Raw genomic sequence first — 15,362 nt, forward strand, 5'->3', positions numbered from 1 at the left:
GAGATTATTTATTTTATTTAGTATTTTTCCTCTTCTATTTAGAAAAAGGCGGTTTTTTTTTAAGGTATAATGTTATTGTTAACTGAACTTTTCCTTTAAATCAATAGAGACTATATAAATTAATTAATATTTTATTTACTTTTATTTCAGACGACAAATACAAACAAACAAGATGTAAACAAAAATATTAATCCAAGACAAACTGGTATGGTATATTTATTATTTGTTTATTTATTATTAATAACAAGAATAGTCAGAACAAACAAACAAACAAAAAAACACATGGAATAATCTTACATTCTATATTATTTTATATAGAGTTACGTTAAATACAAGAGCATTAACGTTGGTTTGTTTTATTTTATTTTAATTTAAACTTTGATGATATCAGACAGTTTTAAATTAATTTAATTTAAGTTTTGCGTACAATTGGACTTTGCTTCAATTGCAAAATAATGGAACGCATACGAGAAGTATCTTTTGAATTACGGGAAGATTTGGGATTAAAATCGCATAATTTGGCAATTCTTTCCCATTCTTGTCCAGGTGATTCCGCATCACGTTCGGCAACGTATTCTTTCTCAGCGTTCCTGCAATTAAAAGTAAAAAAGAAACAAAACATAACAAATTATTTAAATCAATCACTTTTAATTAACATTCGTTAAGGAATTATATCTAAATGAGCAGCCTAGTTGAGAAAATTTTAATTATAAATTAGTTTTAGTGTTTATTAACAAGATTTAAAGAGTTAAACCCAGGACCATAAGCACATGCAGGCCTTTTTAATTAAATTTGTTTGAAATTACGTTACCTTGAGACTTCCCTTGACATTGCAATGAAAATAAATTTACTCTGTCACTTTTAATTATTTAAAATTAAACAAAAAATAGGGCTAATATCTAATAGGCTTAACGTAAAGAAAGTAAAAATGCAGCCACCAATACAATACAGACAGACAGACAAACAGATATAAAAAAGAAAGGTTCGTTAAAATAATTTTTTTACCTATTAGCTTGTTTGGATTTCTCAATTTGTTCCTTGTAACGCGCGTACCATTCATCCAATTCTTTCTTTGCAGTTTGTTGAAGTTCCAGTTTCTTTACTTCCTCCTCTTTATCTGTAAATAAAATTATAAATTGAATTTAAAAACTAAAATAGGCCAAAATAGACTTACCCTTTTCTTCCAAACGAGTTTGTTGTTCCTCCCGCCATTTTTTAATCTTTTCTGGTTCCTCCCTTGCCATACGAACTGGATGTACACCCAAAGTTGATGGAGGTTCTTGTGGACCATTCATCTAACCAGTTTTAACTATTAAGTATCTTATTTCAAAGTTAGTTCGTTATATTCGTTACCTGTACAGGTGTGAAGCCATCAGTATCAGGTTCTCCAAGATCTAAACCTAATTTTTGGGGTTAATTAATTAATTAATTTTAAAATAGGATTAAATTAAACTGTGTTTGTTTGTTTGTTTGTTTACCTTCATCGGGAGATTGGCTGTTGGGAACAGCAGCCGCGGCGGAACTAGGTTCGAAGCTGTCAATAATGTCATCTTCCAAGCCAGCGAGTTCATCTTGTTCGCGGGCTAGAAAGTCCGCTGCTGGATCAACTTCAGCCGGGGCAGTTTCACCACCGAAATTGGCTTCGAAATTATCAAAATCCGCCATTGTACCGTCGAAAATTAGTTCGGATATATCGTAATTATCTTCTGAAATCATATTAATTGGGGTTTCTGAGAATTAGCCTAGGCTTAGCACTATATCCTAGTTCTACAGCTTAGAAGATGAAAGTGGGATTAAATAATGGAAAAATTAGGTTCTAAACATATTCCGTATATATATAAGTTATTGTTTTTATAAATATACATTGTTTTGTTTATTTAATTAGATAATTTAGCCTATTTTTAGGAAAATAATCAGCTTACCCTAAAAAATTCGAGTATCTGCCCCTTTCATCGACTGCTGACGTCACTAGGGGCTGGTTTCGAATTTGCCATTGGCTAATTGGCTGCCGGCCGGTTACGTACTTCCTGTAAGCCTAATTTTTCCTTTCCCGCTAAAAAACGAATTTGGCCTACTAGTGCTGGTTTTAGGTTTCGGTAACGATGTAAATGGCGTCTTTCCATTCAAGAAACGGATTAAAGTTTAATGTAAGTATCAATTTAATTCTAGGTTTTAATTCATCGCGGGTTATAAAATAACGTTCAGTGATATCAAAAACAACTTTTATTGCGTAAGACAAAAGTTACAAAAATCGTTAACACTTAAAACGGCCTATGCCAAGGCTTATGTGCACGTGGTTATAATTTCCTAATATAAAATTTGAAACACAGGCAATTTTCTGTGTTTAATTGAACATCACCTAAATAACGTTGTAATAGGAATTATCTTAAAAAATATTTCATTATTTCTATGTAAATTATGGCAGTTATTGATTTTCATTATTCGAAGTACATACACCCAATATTCTAGTCACTAGACCATCAATGGTCTCATTTTCATCCGTTACCAACATATCGTCCTTGATACAAATTGATAAAAATAGCTTAATATTTGACCGTAGAACCTCCATTTCTTGAGATACCGCGTCATTCTTATCTGTCAGGTACAATTCTCTAGGCATATGGCCAAAATAGACTAGAATGTCCTTTAATACATTATCAATGGCTCGACTACCCCAACCTAATGAAGATAGTAACTCGGGATCCGAAATTAACAAGTACATTAACTGGGCGAACTTAGTCCTTAATCGCTTATTGTCATCGTTAAGCCATGGGGAATAAATGACACCCTGTTTAACATCTTTCAAAACCTTTTTCGCATCGTTACTACCACAACGTATGGTATCAGAACCTAAATTGTCAGTGTCAACTGTAGATACGTCCCCATTTTTCTCTGTTGGGTCCAGAGAATTCCACGAATGACCACCATCACCACCATTCACTTTCGCATTTGGTAGCAAACCCAGATGAGATAATTCATTCATATGTTCGTAAATCTCGGTTTTATCCGCAAAAGCAATATCGCAAATTCTGCAACTCATCTTAATGTCTTGATCTTCGTGCATATTCATGTGTAATTGCACGTAATCCCCCTCGACGGCGCAAATATCCAATTTGCACCAGAAACATTGTAAAACGTGATCTTCGTTGGAATGTCCGCCATCTTGGGAATCATTAACTTTGACGCAACCTTTCTCGTGCCATCCCAAATCGTTAACGGATTCGAGTTTCAAGAAACAGAATCTACACGTTAACTCTCCCTTATCTTTGCATATTTCCATGTGGTCCAACGTTGCTTTTTTGTTAGGGAAAAGTACCGAACAATAAGGACAGTTGAGTCTCTTGGGGCACGTGTGTCTTATATGGGCGCTGAATAAGTACTTTGAAAGAAACACTTCGCTACATTGGTCACAAGAGTAGTGTGTTGGCTCTAACAGGGTTGAAGTTTTGACCGGTGCTCTTGATCCTATGGTCTTTTTAGCGTTAAATTTATCAAGTGTCTGAGGAACCTTTATCTTTTCAACAATTTTCGGGATTCCTGGTGGTTGTCTTTCAGTTGTTTCGGGCAGTTTAACTAAGTCAGTTTTGGATGACGCTTGAGAAGACTTGCTCGTTTTCATGTGCCATAGTAAATGCGTTTGAACTCTCTGTTTACGAAAGAACAATTAACCAAATCAATTTCAAATAATTTACCCCCCAAAAAAACAAATTCAATTCCTTACCTGATGATGACTGAATAATTTGTGACAAATTTCACAAACATACGGATTAAAGATGTTAATTTCGGCCAAGTCCATTTGTTGGGCGTTGAAATGACGCAAGCGATGACGTACAAAGGCCGTGATACTGAAAAAGGCCTTGAAACAAACTGAGCAGCTTAATTTTTGTCCCGAATAATTCCCTTTCGAGTCCAAAACTCCAGGTTTCTCTTTAATAGCTGCTCGTTGTTTAAGTTCCGCTCTGTGCTTCTCGGCGTTTTCTTTATGGGGTTTAGTCTTCCAGTGTCTTCGTAGGGCGTTGATCTTAGTGAAGGTACTGACGTTACAGACGTCGCAACAGTAAAGTCCTCGACCAGGTGTGTCATCCAAAATAGTGTAAAAATTGTCATCTTCTTCGTTTGTCTTATCTCCTTTGGGACTGGGTGTCTTAATTAATGTTCGCACTTTCTTTGGTGTTGGTTGAGACTTTTGGGCATCGGGTGGTGTCAGAATTTGCGCGATTTCATCGGCAGTAAGTACTGGTTCCTCGGGTCCCGCTTCAATCGATACTTTGGCGGTGATAGTGGTGGTGGTGGGTGTGGTTGGAATTTCAACCTTATCAACAGGATCCTTGGTCGAAACAAGTTCTTGGTTTTCATCATCCAAGTCTTTCACTTTAATTTCTTCCGTAACTGCACCATGCTGTTTCCTGATGTGTTGTACGCAGCGTGTATTAGTAGCGTATCTCTTATTGCATTTGCCACACTGAAACTTGAGGCTTTCGGGATGGCAATCTTGGTAATGTCTCGTTAGCTTCCGTGGGTTTTGGAATTTGCTGTTACACAGGATACAAATGAACATTGTTCTTTCATCCGGGGACAGATGAATGGTTCTCATATGACGACTCAAGGTGAAGATCTCGCTGAACGTCTTGTAACATACGTTACATTTGACGCTCTTTCTTGGATTGTACTTTGCAGTTTTCACCGGTCCTAACAACCTTTTATTCTTTTTGGCGATGAGACAGTCCGAGCGTTTAACGAAATTATTCCTAACTTTGGAAGGTCGCGGGCGTTTAGGTGGAGGGGGGTTATTAGGGTCAATTACGTCCTTGCAACGACGTTTATGAGATGCGTAATGAAGTAGCGTTGGGAATGTTATATTACACGTATCGCAGGTTTTGGGACGTACTAAATTGGGAGGGTATTTTATGTAAGGTTTCATCGTAGGCGTACGCCTGATCACTTCCGCCGTCGGATTCGATACCACCGTCGTCTCTTCCGGAGGGGGCTTAGGCTTCGTTACTAATCTTGGGCTCCCAAACCCGGGTGGTTTCGTCGGCGAAGGTCGCGATGGACATAACTCTTTCACGTGAATGTCAAATTCGAGTCTCTTATTAAATTTGGCCGAACACATTTCGCAAGTTAGAAACACTATATCGTCTAATCCAAACAGCTCTTGTTTAAAATCTTTTGATTTAATTGTTTTGATTTCGTCTCTTTTCGGGCAAAATCGGTTAGCGTGAGCTTTGTACAAAGTTAAACTATTGAACTTTATATCGCAATGCGTGCATTTATAACCCGTATCTTTCGATAACGGGGAAGTTTCTTGATTGGCGTCAATTTTTAAAACGCGAGGACTTGTTTTGACTTTTTTCATTTGGCATCGAAGCATGTGTGTATTTAAATGCGTTTTTGAAGGGAAATCTCCATCGCAATAAACGCAAGTGTTCTTGGGTGATCGGAATGATGTGAATATTGGTTCGAGTGGCTTTGGGGTTTCGCCATGAACGTCTTCTACGTGTTTATATTTATCTTTGGGGGTACCGAAATATTCCTTGCATTTCTTGCAATAAGTGTCCTTGAGGAATTTCATGACGCGTTCTTCCGAGAAAGCTTTATGGGCTGATTTCAAATGAGTGTTTCTAGCTTTAATTATGACGAATTGTTTCAGACAAATTGGACAATTGACTAGGGCATCGTAGGCGCTAGAGTCCTCTTCTTTCTTGATACTTTTGATGGTGATTTTTAACTTCTTTTCTTCAGTTTTCTCGCGTTCAGTTGGACTAGTTAATTTGCGTACTGGTAAGCTTACTGTTTCCTTCGACGTGTCTTTGTTGTTTTTAACTTTATCAGTTTCGTTTTTACCATTGTGGAATTTGAGACAGTGTTCGTAGCAGTCTGGGACCGATGGGAACACCTTGTTACATATTTTACAAAGAGCTTTCGATACTTTTTCCGGTTTAACAGCGGAGTTGTCCTGAGTTCCGTCCGAATTCTTATTAGTCTGTTGCGTTGAAGGTGTTGCTTTCAATACCTTTTTCTTAACTGCAACTTCGGTATTGGTACTTGCAACGTCTAGTACTTTCTTAACTGTCTTTTTGACTTCATTACTGGGTGTTTTGGTACCGGATTCAACTCTGGTTTTCGGGGGAGTGGTATCCTCTGGACTTTCATCTTCCATTTGGTACAGACGTTTGAAACCTTTTCCAGGAATTTTCCTTACAATTAACGGTTTTGGGATTACTATTTCTTGTCCACCCAGCTCGTCCAATTCTTCCGTGTTTAATGGTTTGCAAGGCGTTTTTCTGTCCAAGTGTTCTCTAAGTCGACATGGGAATTTGAAGAAGTTACTACACATCGGGCATTCGTAACCATTTGGCGTTAGATATATGGAAACGTCTATTTTCTCGTCGGCTTTTGGAGGGCTGACGGTTGGGGGTTCGGCCGTAACTGAACGCAGTGTTAGTTGCAGTTGACTAGAATCTGAGGTGGTGGTTTGTTTTTCTTTCGGTGGGATTGGACTTTGTAGTTTTTCACTTCGTTCAGGCACTTGGGATGTCTGTTCTTCCGTAGTATCGGATTTGCTTTCTTTGGATAGTAATCTTCGCTTATATTTTCTGTCCTTCTTGGCTGGTATAACTTCGTCGTCGTCCTTGTCGATAGGGGACACTCCTTTATGGTATTTTTCGTAATGACGCTTGCGTAGATGACCGAAAAGGAATTTGGAATCGCACAAACCGCAACTTAAAATCTTGGTAGTCACTCTTGGTTTTGTTGGGGATGATTTAGCAAAGACCTTATTGCTCGGTTTACTTTTAGCTACCTCATTTTGAACCACGTTTTTACGTTTTACTTCCGGTTGGGTTTCTGTTGGTTCTTTTTGAAATTCTTCCATTCGTTTTTTATTTTCGGGTTCTGTTATGGGGGGTTTATCGTAATCCAGTTCCATTGCAAAATCAGTTTGACGTAGTTTCTTTTTCGATTTCGGTTTAGGCCTCTCTCTTCGTTCAACTCGTGGGCGTGGCTTCTCATTCGGTTCCGCAATTGGTTTCGTTGGTTCTTCAATTACTTTCGTTGGTTCTTCAATTATTTTTGTTGGTTCTTCAATTGGTGTCGCTGCAGGATCTTCGAAATCATCTTTCAAGAAATCGAAAAGGCTATCTTCGTCATCATCGTGTTCTATGTATTCGACTGAAAGTTTGGGTTTTCTGGGTCTGTTTTGTCTCTTTCTTTTGAGTGGAGCGGGTACTTGAACCGTGGGGGTGCAATTACCCTTAGTTTGATGGTAGAAAAGGTTGTACGAGGTCATAAAAACTTGATGGCAAGTCTTGCAGTCGTAAGGAGGTGGTTGACACGGAATTTTTCTCTTCTTGTGAACGTTGTAATGTTTCAAGTTCTTATATCGTACACCACATACGAGACAATGCGTTTCCGGGAGTGGTAACCTTTCTGGTTTTACCTTGCTTTTTGGTCTGCCTCGAGCCTTTTTAGGACCAAACTCCTTTTTAATCGCAACTTCAATTATCTTTGGTTTTGGTATAAGGTCCCTGTTGATAATATGCGAGGAATAGTGTGAAATATCATCGAGTACATCACCAACACCCTTATCGTTGTTGTTCGGTTGTTCTACGTCATTCTCTTCCTCTAGCATGATGGTGTCGTCACTGTCCACTTCAAGCGGCTCTGTTTTGATTTCGTAATCGGCAAAAAGCGTCGGTTGCGAATCGGGTTCTAACGTCTTTTTGGGTGGAGGGTGCTTTCTCCAACAGTCCAGGACGTGTTTACGATAATTGTTTAAACTTTTGAATTGAGCTTGGCAGGTTTTGCAAGTACGAATGGTTTTGTTGTATTTTCTTTTCTTCTTCGGGATTAATTCGTTTGGACAAGTGTGACGAAAGAGACCCAAGTACGACGAGAATGTTTGTTTACAATGTCCGCATGTCTTGTCTTGTTCTTCGTCAGTATTTCCATTGTCATCTTTAGGATCTTCAGTTGTAGTGATTGTTGATATTTTTTCAGCTTCTCCCGTTGTTAGGTCATTGTTAGTTTCAGCAGTAGGTACTGGACCACTCGTGTCTGGTTGTATATGGGTAGGTATGGAAGGAAATTCCTCATGTGTCTCTTCTTCGTTTTCAGCTTCCCCATTACTTTCCTCATCTTCTTCGTCATCTTCCTCTTCTTGGTGAAATGTGTTTTCTATTCTGATTTCACGATGGGTAGATTCAGTATCTTCGAAGCTTCTTTGATGTTCGCTGGTACAGTTACTTTCAGGAGAAAGTTGGAGTTTTTCATCGGTGTTAGTATCAGGGGAAAGTTGTAGATCTTCATCATAGTCCTCACCCTTTTCATCGATGCTCAAGTTAGGGGGAAGTTGGGCCTTTTCAACAATGGCTTTTTCATCGGTGTTGCTTTCATGGGAAAGTTGTTGTTTTTCAGTAATGATGCTTTCAGGGGTACGTTGTTGTTTTTCATGACTGATGCTTTGTGTGGAAAGAGTTTGTTTTTCATTACTGAAGCTTTCTGTGGAAAGAGATTGTTTTTCATAACTGATGCTTTCTGTGGAAAGTATTTCTTTTTCATTTCTGATGCTTTCAGGGGAAAGTGGTTCTTTTTCATTAATGTCCCTTTCAGGCGAAAGTTGTTTTCCATTAATGTTATGTTCAAGGGAAAGTCGTTGTTTTTCATAATGGTCACTTTCAGGTGAAAGTTGTTTTCCATTAATGTTGCTTTCAGGGGAAAGTGGTTGTTTTTCATAATGGTCACTTTGAGGGGAAAGTTGTTTTTCATAATGGTCACTTTCAGGGGAAAGTTTTTGTTCTTCATTTCTGTTGCTTTCAGAGGGAAGTGGTGATTTTTCATTTCTGTTGCTTTCAGAGGGAAGTGGTGATTTTTCATTTCTGTTGCTTTCAGAGGGAAGTGGTGCTTTTTCATTTCTGCTGATTTCATGTGAAAGTTGTTGTTGTTTTTCATAGCTGTTACTAGGAAGTATGAGTTCTTCGCGCGTCGTGTGATTTTGCGATTTACTATCAGTGTCACTTTCAGGCGACAGTTGTTGTTTTTCATAAACATTACTTTCAGTCCTTGGAAGAATGAGTTCTTCGCGCTTTGGATAACTTTCTGATTCACTATCCGTGTCAGTTTCAGGGACATTTTTTTCACGTGTCTCTTCACTTGCATTTTCGATATTAGTTTCCAATCGGTGTTCCATGTCAATTTTCAACGGATGTTCTCTGACAGTTTTAGAATGATCTTCTCGGTCATTATTCAGTTGGTCTTCTCGGTCTTTGTTCTGTTGGTGTTCTCGGTTATTGTCCAACCGTTGTTCCCTGTTAATTTTCAACTGATTTTCTCGGTCATTGTTCAATTGGTGTTCTAGGATAGTTTCCATTTGTGTTTCTCCGTTTATTTTCGCCTCTAGTTCTGACGTGTTCATCTTAAATTGTTCTTCATCATTATTCACTTTTTGAACTCCATTCACTGAGAAAACATTGTCAGTTATGACTGTTGGAACTGAAACTTGTTCTAATTTATTTTGTTCCAACACTGAATGTTCAATCTTATTTTTGATGTCACGAACACTTGAATATTGAATGACCATCGGAACTTGAACTGGTTCACAATTTTGTTCCAAGCTTGAATGTAATTCTCTTTTGTGTTTCATCTCCTGAACACTCGAACTGTGCATGACCACTGGAACTTGTTCTAAATCATCTCGTTTCCTTTTATTTTTGATTTCACGAACACTTGAACTATGAATGATCACTGGAACATGAATTTGATCCAGTCCCGAATGTTCCATTTTATTTTTCATAGTCTGAACACTTGAACATTGTTCCATCGCGTTTCTTTCCAGTGACAAAGTGTCTTTAACATCGTTTGGGTTAAAGATATTGTTAACCATCATCATGTTAACAGCTTCATCTTGTTCCTCGTCTTCTTTGTCTCTCGAATGTTCACTGCGAAATTTGGCATTGTTAAGTTGTTGTTCTGGTTCCAAGGCGTTCGACGACGGATTTAAAAAGTTTATTTGGGCAGTGAAGAAATCTTCGTGAAATGACGAATCGTCACGTTTATCAACACTTTCCTTCGTGTTGCAATTGGCCAATGAGCTTCGACCATCTTGAACAGTTAAATCTTCTGGTTCCATGATATTATTAATCTTCTATAAATAAAAACATTAATAACAATTGTTATTAACAATTCAACCAATTACCATGAATTTCAACACTAAATAACGTGTTATATTATTTTGTCAAAAATTCCACGTTGCTCAAGGACTACATAGAGCGTTATTGAAAGATAGCAAACGGAGATATTCTTTAATAGTGCGCATTGATAAGCGAGTTCAAAGGTCGTGTAGCAAACAAAATATAATCTCTAACGATACATTTAATTCAAATAAAAAAATTCAAAGAAAAAAACCGAACCGTTTTACAAATTCTAAATTTGTGTTCCCTGAATTGTTTTAATTTAAATGTTACTGAGATCAGTTCAATTCGAACGAAATCAGTACCACAGTTCCTCCCCCCTTCCCTTTAAGTTACCAAGTAATTCCGTAGGCTTACATTAACATTTTAAGCGACTAACTGATATACTGAAGTAAACACACCACTACTACTATTACCACTACAAAACAAAGAACCAGTATAATGATTTAATACAATAACATGTGCATGTATGTTATTCAAAAAAAGAACAAAACAGTAAGTACTTCTACATGTATACTAACTCCAATTTACCGCCACGTTGCTATACAATTTACGACCCGAAAATCTATAATGTTTCGTGAGACCTTTATATAATAAAAATGGTGTATGGAAAAATTTTCCTTTCGTTAAAATTGGTAATGCAGCCCGATCCTGTTAAGGTTGTTAGTTGCAACGCGTACATATTTTTTGGCAAAGGGCGTGAAGTAACAACAGCACCATATTCTTCCATTTTGCAACACACCACTTACCATGCACGAAACACAATTAAAATAAAAGCGAGTGTGATTAACGATGATATTAATGATAATTCAACGAAGAAACGATATAATAATTAAAACATTCTAAGGATTTTTCCGTACAAAAACGTACGTATCGCGGGTCGAAACAGATTTTTACCCCTCTTTGTGTAGCGAGGCACAATTTCGTCGGTGCGTTCGTTCGTTCGTACGTTCGCCTGCCACTACTACTATCTCTTGTTGTTCCCCTCTCGTCGTCGAGTTACTTATTGCAAACACTGAATTTTCCGTCGCAAACGTAATACGCGAGTAAAATTGAAATTCGGCGATTACAAACGTAATATTCAAACATTTTACTATCTTTCTATATTACAATAGGGGTCGAAATACCGTCGTAATTAACGGTAATTTTCCGATTAAAATTTGGAGGTTTCGCCTTCTACGATGCCTCCATATTTACTTGCCTAGTGTTAGCGAAATTGCCTCGTTTTCTCTCTCTCCTTGGTCGCTATTTCGCTCTCTCTCTTTCTCTCTCACTGGAGTTTTCTCTCTCTGCTCTGCTAACAGCAGTGGAAGGCAGCTTTTCGCTAAAAGTACTACTCACCGCTGGTAAAAGAGTCCCTGTGTGAAATTTTACCTCGCATGCAGTTTTAGCCTCGGTTTTTTCGATGGCAGAGAATATGTTTCCGTTAACGTTGTTAATGGCTTTCTGGTTTCTGTTGGTTATGCCGAGCGTTCGATACGGGACACTTGTTCATAAATTTATAACAGCAAATTCTAGCTTCGTGATGATAACACAGAGGCAACGCGTGAATTTAACGATAACACCTTTTAGTATCGATGTGTTTACCTGTTTTTAAGGAGGGGGAACGAAGTAATACAATGAATGATATGATAATTTTGGTTCACGCGGATTGATACATTAGGAAAATAATTTTAAACATTGTTTTTTTCGACGTACGGTACGGTTATTGCAAACGATGACTACTTTCTTTAATGTGGGGGTTTTACATTAGGTATTCATACGCTTAGCGTAAATTGTCCAAAATTTATGCGTGTACAACAAATTAATTCAGTCTTAAAAGGGGTCTTGTTTTAAATAGAAATGCACTTTTTTTTCCATGATAAATTTTCTGTCCTTCTAAGGTTGGGTTCTACTATATTGACGAAGAAATAGAGATTTGAAATTATTTCCAAGTTCAAATTATGTAAAAATAATAATAATTTTTCGTTTTGTCGGCAATTGCGTGATTGGTAATTTACCGGATAAATTACCATGGTAAAATCACGCTATTACCATATTATATCTCTAGAAGAACACATATTTCATAAGTGTACCGAAAATGATCATTTGTTTAGAGAAGTTGTAACCCCATTAATTTAACATAAGAAACTGAAAGACGGTGCATATTTAATTAAGGGGTCATCCCTAAAGCACTCACATCGTATACTTAGGGCGAATTTTCATTTAAGACTCTAATCGCCAAAATCGCACGTAGAACCCGTGTACTGTATTACGTACCACCCTTTGTGAAACACCCTGTATATAGTCCTTTATTGGCTTGGAAACACCACACAACGAAACCTACGTGTCTTACAAGCCACTAAAATACTAAGACGGTCAACTAGACTCATTGATGAAAATTACTAACATTCAATGATCATATGATCTTTCAAACTAGCTAAATTTCTTCTCGTGATGTTTTTGCTTTTTAACCCGAATTTTTCTATTTTGCAGAAATATTACCAGACTGAAATTGAACTAAAGTAAAATGAAAACATGCCTGCTCTTTACATATACCGTCGTTGTTCTTTGGAGCTACGGTAGGCAATTTTTATTTTATTTATAAAATTATAAAATAAAGAAATCTAGACTTAAGAGATTCGCGAAACTTCAACGTGTAGATTGCATTTGTTTATCGGTAGAAAAAAATTCATTTAGGCCTAGATAAAAAAATTTTAACGTATGAATACGTGCATCCATAAGTTTATAAGATATGTTCCTTCCATAAGTTTGTAAATTCTGGTAACTTAGAAACTGGAGCTTGTCATGAAGTGGTGAGTGAGGTAGATCATAGATTCAAGGTAAAGCGAAGACGCCTGGTGAGGCGCTGCTGTCAAAGGCTTAGTAATGCAGACTAAATAGGACCTAGATGCAAAGTCCTGCATGCAGAATTAATTAACCGAGTGTAGGACTTCAATTCTCGCTTCCGTCGTTATCCCTCGAACTAGTTATCTCGTGCTGTAAGTCTCTCAGTAGCATTACGAAGTATAGGAAGTGTCATACTTATCTTATAAACTTATGGTACAGCCTTATAGAGTAATTATATCAAATAATCGAAGCATTCAGGCCCTTATAATATGAGTTACGAAATACATTAGCTTACAGCTCGGGCGAATAAACATTTCTTTCCTTAAATGAAAAAAAAAAAACGGTCTTGATTCTTGAGTTAACTTTTATTGGATTTTTTCGATTGCGAGATAGCAACAGCCACTACGTACATGTCACTGTGACTGTATACACGTACACCGAATGCTAGTAGTGTTACTAGTGTAGGTTGCTTGAACTACTTTATTTATAATGGGGAGAATGTGATTATAAATCAATCCGCGTTGACAAATCCCGCGCATTTGTTTTTGATGTAAATAAAATTTTGTAGTGTCTCTAGTTAGGGAAATTTGAAAAGAAAATTTCCTAGTCCAAATTTAACGTTTCGTCATTTCAAATCCAGATTGCCTTGAAAACATTTTCAAACGTTAATGGTTTTGTGTTTGAAAGTGGAATATGTAATGAAGGAACATTAAGCTATGGGTTCGGTATTGTCTAATTGTTGATGATGTTAATTTATATTAATATGTAGGGTTGCTACAGGTTTGGGAATTACAAAATAGGTCAAATAAGGTCAGGGAATTACAAAATAGGTCAAATAAGGTCAGGCAATTACAAAATAGGTCGAAAAAGAGTCAGGGAATTACAAAATAGGTCGAAAAAGAGTCAGGGAATTTCCAAATAGGCCTAAAAACGTCAGGGAATTACCAAAAAGGCCTAAAAAGGTCAGGGTCCTCAGGGAATTACAAAAATAGGGCTAAAAAGGTCAGGGAATTACAAAATAGGCCAAAAAACGTCGGGATTTACAAAACGACCGAAAACGGTCTAGCTAGAATTTTAAGACATTCAACACGAAGGGAATTTCATTTTTTTGTGGAAAAATTACGTTAGGTTTACGAAAATAACAATGTTGTACTGTACCTACTTTACAATATTATTTGAAACATAATTTCTTGAAGAGCTCGCAAAAAATAATGTTCTTTTAAATATATACTGTTAAAATCGTCAACAAACTCATGGTTTAAGAAAAAGGTCAGGGAAAATACTCATAGAAAATAGTCAGGGAAAACAAATTCCTATTCAAATAAAACATGTTTTTTTCCGTTGGAAATTCGAGAAATGATTGTTTAATCTCATTAAAATGTGGATATAATTCTTTTGTTTTGTTCGGTATAGCAATGTGTCAAATGACAGAAGGGCCTCTTACAAACGATGGAAAACCAGGAAATTGGGTCAAAAAAAAGTTTGAGAAATACGTCGGATGGTTTTCTAACAGTGAGTCAATATAATATAAATATATAATTTAGCCGGATTTTGCGGTTTGCCCGTCGGTGTTTCGGTACTACTGGGTCTGCTGGCGCTAAATTTCCCTAGATCAGTCTGTCTGTCCTTCGCTTTTAACGTTACGCGCTTTACGCTAAGCTAATCGATAGTAAATTTTGTGTTTTCATGGCGATTGTCCAGCAATTGGTACGGATATGTGGATACTGGTAGGCGTAGCGGCAGGATTGACGTTTGTTTTTTGTGTCGTTCTTTGGATTATTATGTCCCTTTGTTACTGGATTTGCTCAATTGGCTCCAAAAGACCCAGGGGTTAAAAATAAGCCTTTTTACATCATTAGTTTTAATGTTTTTGCTAAATATATACTTACAAAAACAAGACAATCATATTTTGTAAAAGAAATGTACCATACGCTCATCAAACATTCGTATTTTTGTACATAAATTTTACTTCGCGGAGAGTTTGTTAGTGTTAATTATATTTTTGATATGATAAGCCTTGGCGGCCATAATTTAAGAATTTCAAATTTTATTTTCTCAATGAAATTCATAATAAGATCTTACCTTGTATTAAAAAAAGTTCTGATTTTTACGTTTTTGAATCATTTATTTCAACAAAAACTCCGCTATTATTGAAATTATACATTTTCAACATTGACTTTCAATGTTATTTAGGCTTAACTCGGATTTAATTTCCCCTACACACGAGTTTGAACTTTGCCGCGTTTCCTCCAATCACAGATACAGAGGGCGACAATCTCCCGCCATGTAAAACACGTGGCTGAATAGCACGTGGTCGGTTCGGCTGTCTGATTGGAAAAATCGTCT

The 15,362-nt window shown here is 36.9% G+C and overlaps 2 protein-coding genes and 1 long non-coding RNA gene across 9 annotated transcripts; 1 reads left to right on the top strand and 2 right to left on the bottom strand.

Moving 5' to 3' along the window:
* Window positions 1-115: 115 nt before the first annotated feature.
* Window positions 116-2,032, bottom strand: Clc (clathrin light chain). The gene is made up of 6 exons (XM_089837428.1): window positions 1,923-2,032; window positions 1,479-1,706; window positions 1,354-1,400; window positions 1,175-1,295; window positions 1,006-1,117; window positions 116-590 (listed from the first exon to the last, which is right to left on the bottom strand). Exons 2-6 carry the CDS (start codon window positions 1,663-1,665, stop codon window positions 413-415), a joined length of 645 nt encoding a protein of 214 aa, XP_089693554.1. The 5' UTR covers window positions 1,666-1,706; window positions 1,923-2,032; the 3' UTR covers window positions 116-412.
* A 91-nt stretch (window positions 2,033-2,123) lies between these two features.
* LOC149718245 (uncharacterized) lies at window positions 2,124-15,126 on the top strand. Of its 5 annotated transcripts, none has more exons than XR_016366460.1 (4): window positions 2,124-2,147; window positions 12,663-12,748; window positions 14,430-14,528; window positions 14,718-15,126. It is a non-coding gene; the product is annotated as an uncharacterized LOC149718245 (long non-coding RNA). The 5 variants fall into 5 exon arrangements; XR_016366461.1 differs by lacking the exon at window positions 2,124-2,147 and adding an exon at window positions 10,658-10,682; XR_016366459.1 differs by lacking the exon at window positions 2,124-2,147 and adding an exon at window positions 10,966-11,053.
* On the bottom strand, window positions 2,206-11,792 carry LOC149718246 (uncharacterized). 3 transcript variants are annotated; one of them, XM_089836882.1, is made up of 3 exons: window positions 11,389-11,792; window positions 3,722-10,141; window positions 2,206-3,646 (listed from the first exon to the last, which is right to left on the bottom strand). In XM_089836882.1, exons 2-3 carry the CDS (start codon window positions 10,124-10,126, stop codon window positions 2,426-2,428), a joined length of 7,626 nt encoding a protein of 2,541 aa, XP_089693008.1. In that variant the 5' UTR covers window positions 10,127-10,141; window positions 11,389-11,792; the 3' UTR covers window positions 2,206-2,425. The 3 variants fall into 3 exon arrangements, with proteins under 3 accessions (XP_089693008.1, XP_089692943.1, XP_089692879.1); XM_089836817.1 differs by lacking the exon at window positions 11,389-11,792 and adding an exon at window positions 11,085-11,215; XM_089836753.1 differs by lacking the exon at window positions 11,389-11,792 and adding an exon at window positions 10,709-10,847.
* Window positions 15,127-15,362: the final 236 nt, after the last annotated feature.

Source organism: Phalangium opilio, unplaced genomic scaffold, assembly GCF_054372755.1.
Source record: "Phalangium opilio isolate 3A_F unplaced genomic scaffold, DU_Popi_V2 ptg000002l_1, whole genome shotgun sequence".
Lineage (NCBI taxonomy): Eukaryota > Metazoa > Arthropoda > Arachnida > Opiliones > Phalangiidae > Phalangium > Phalangium opilio.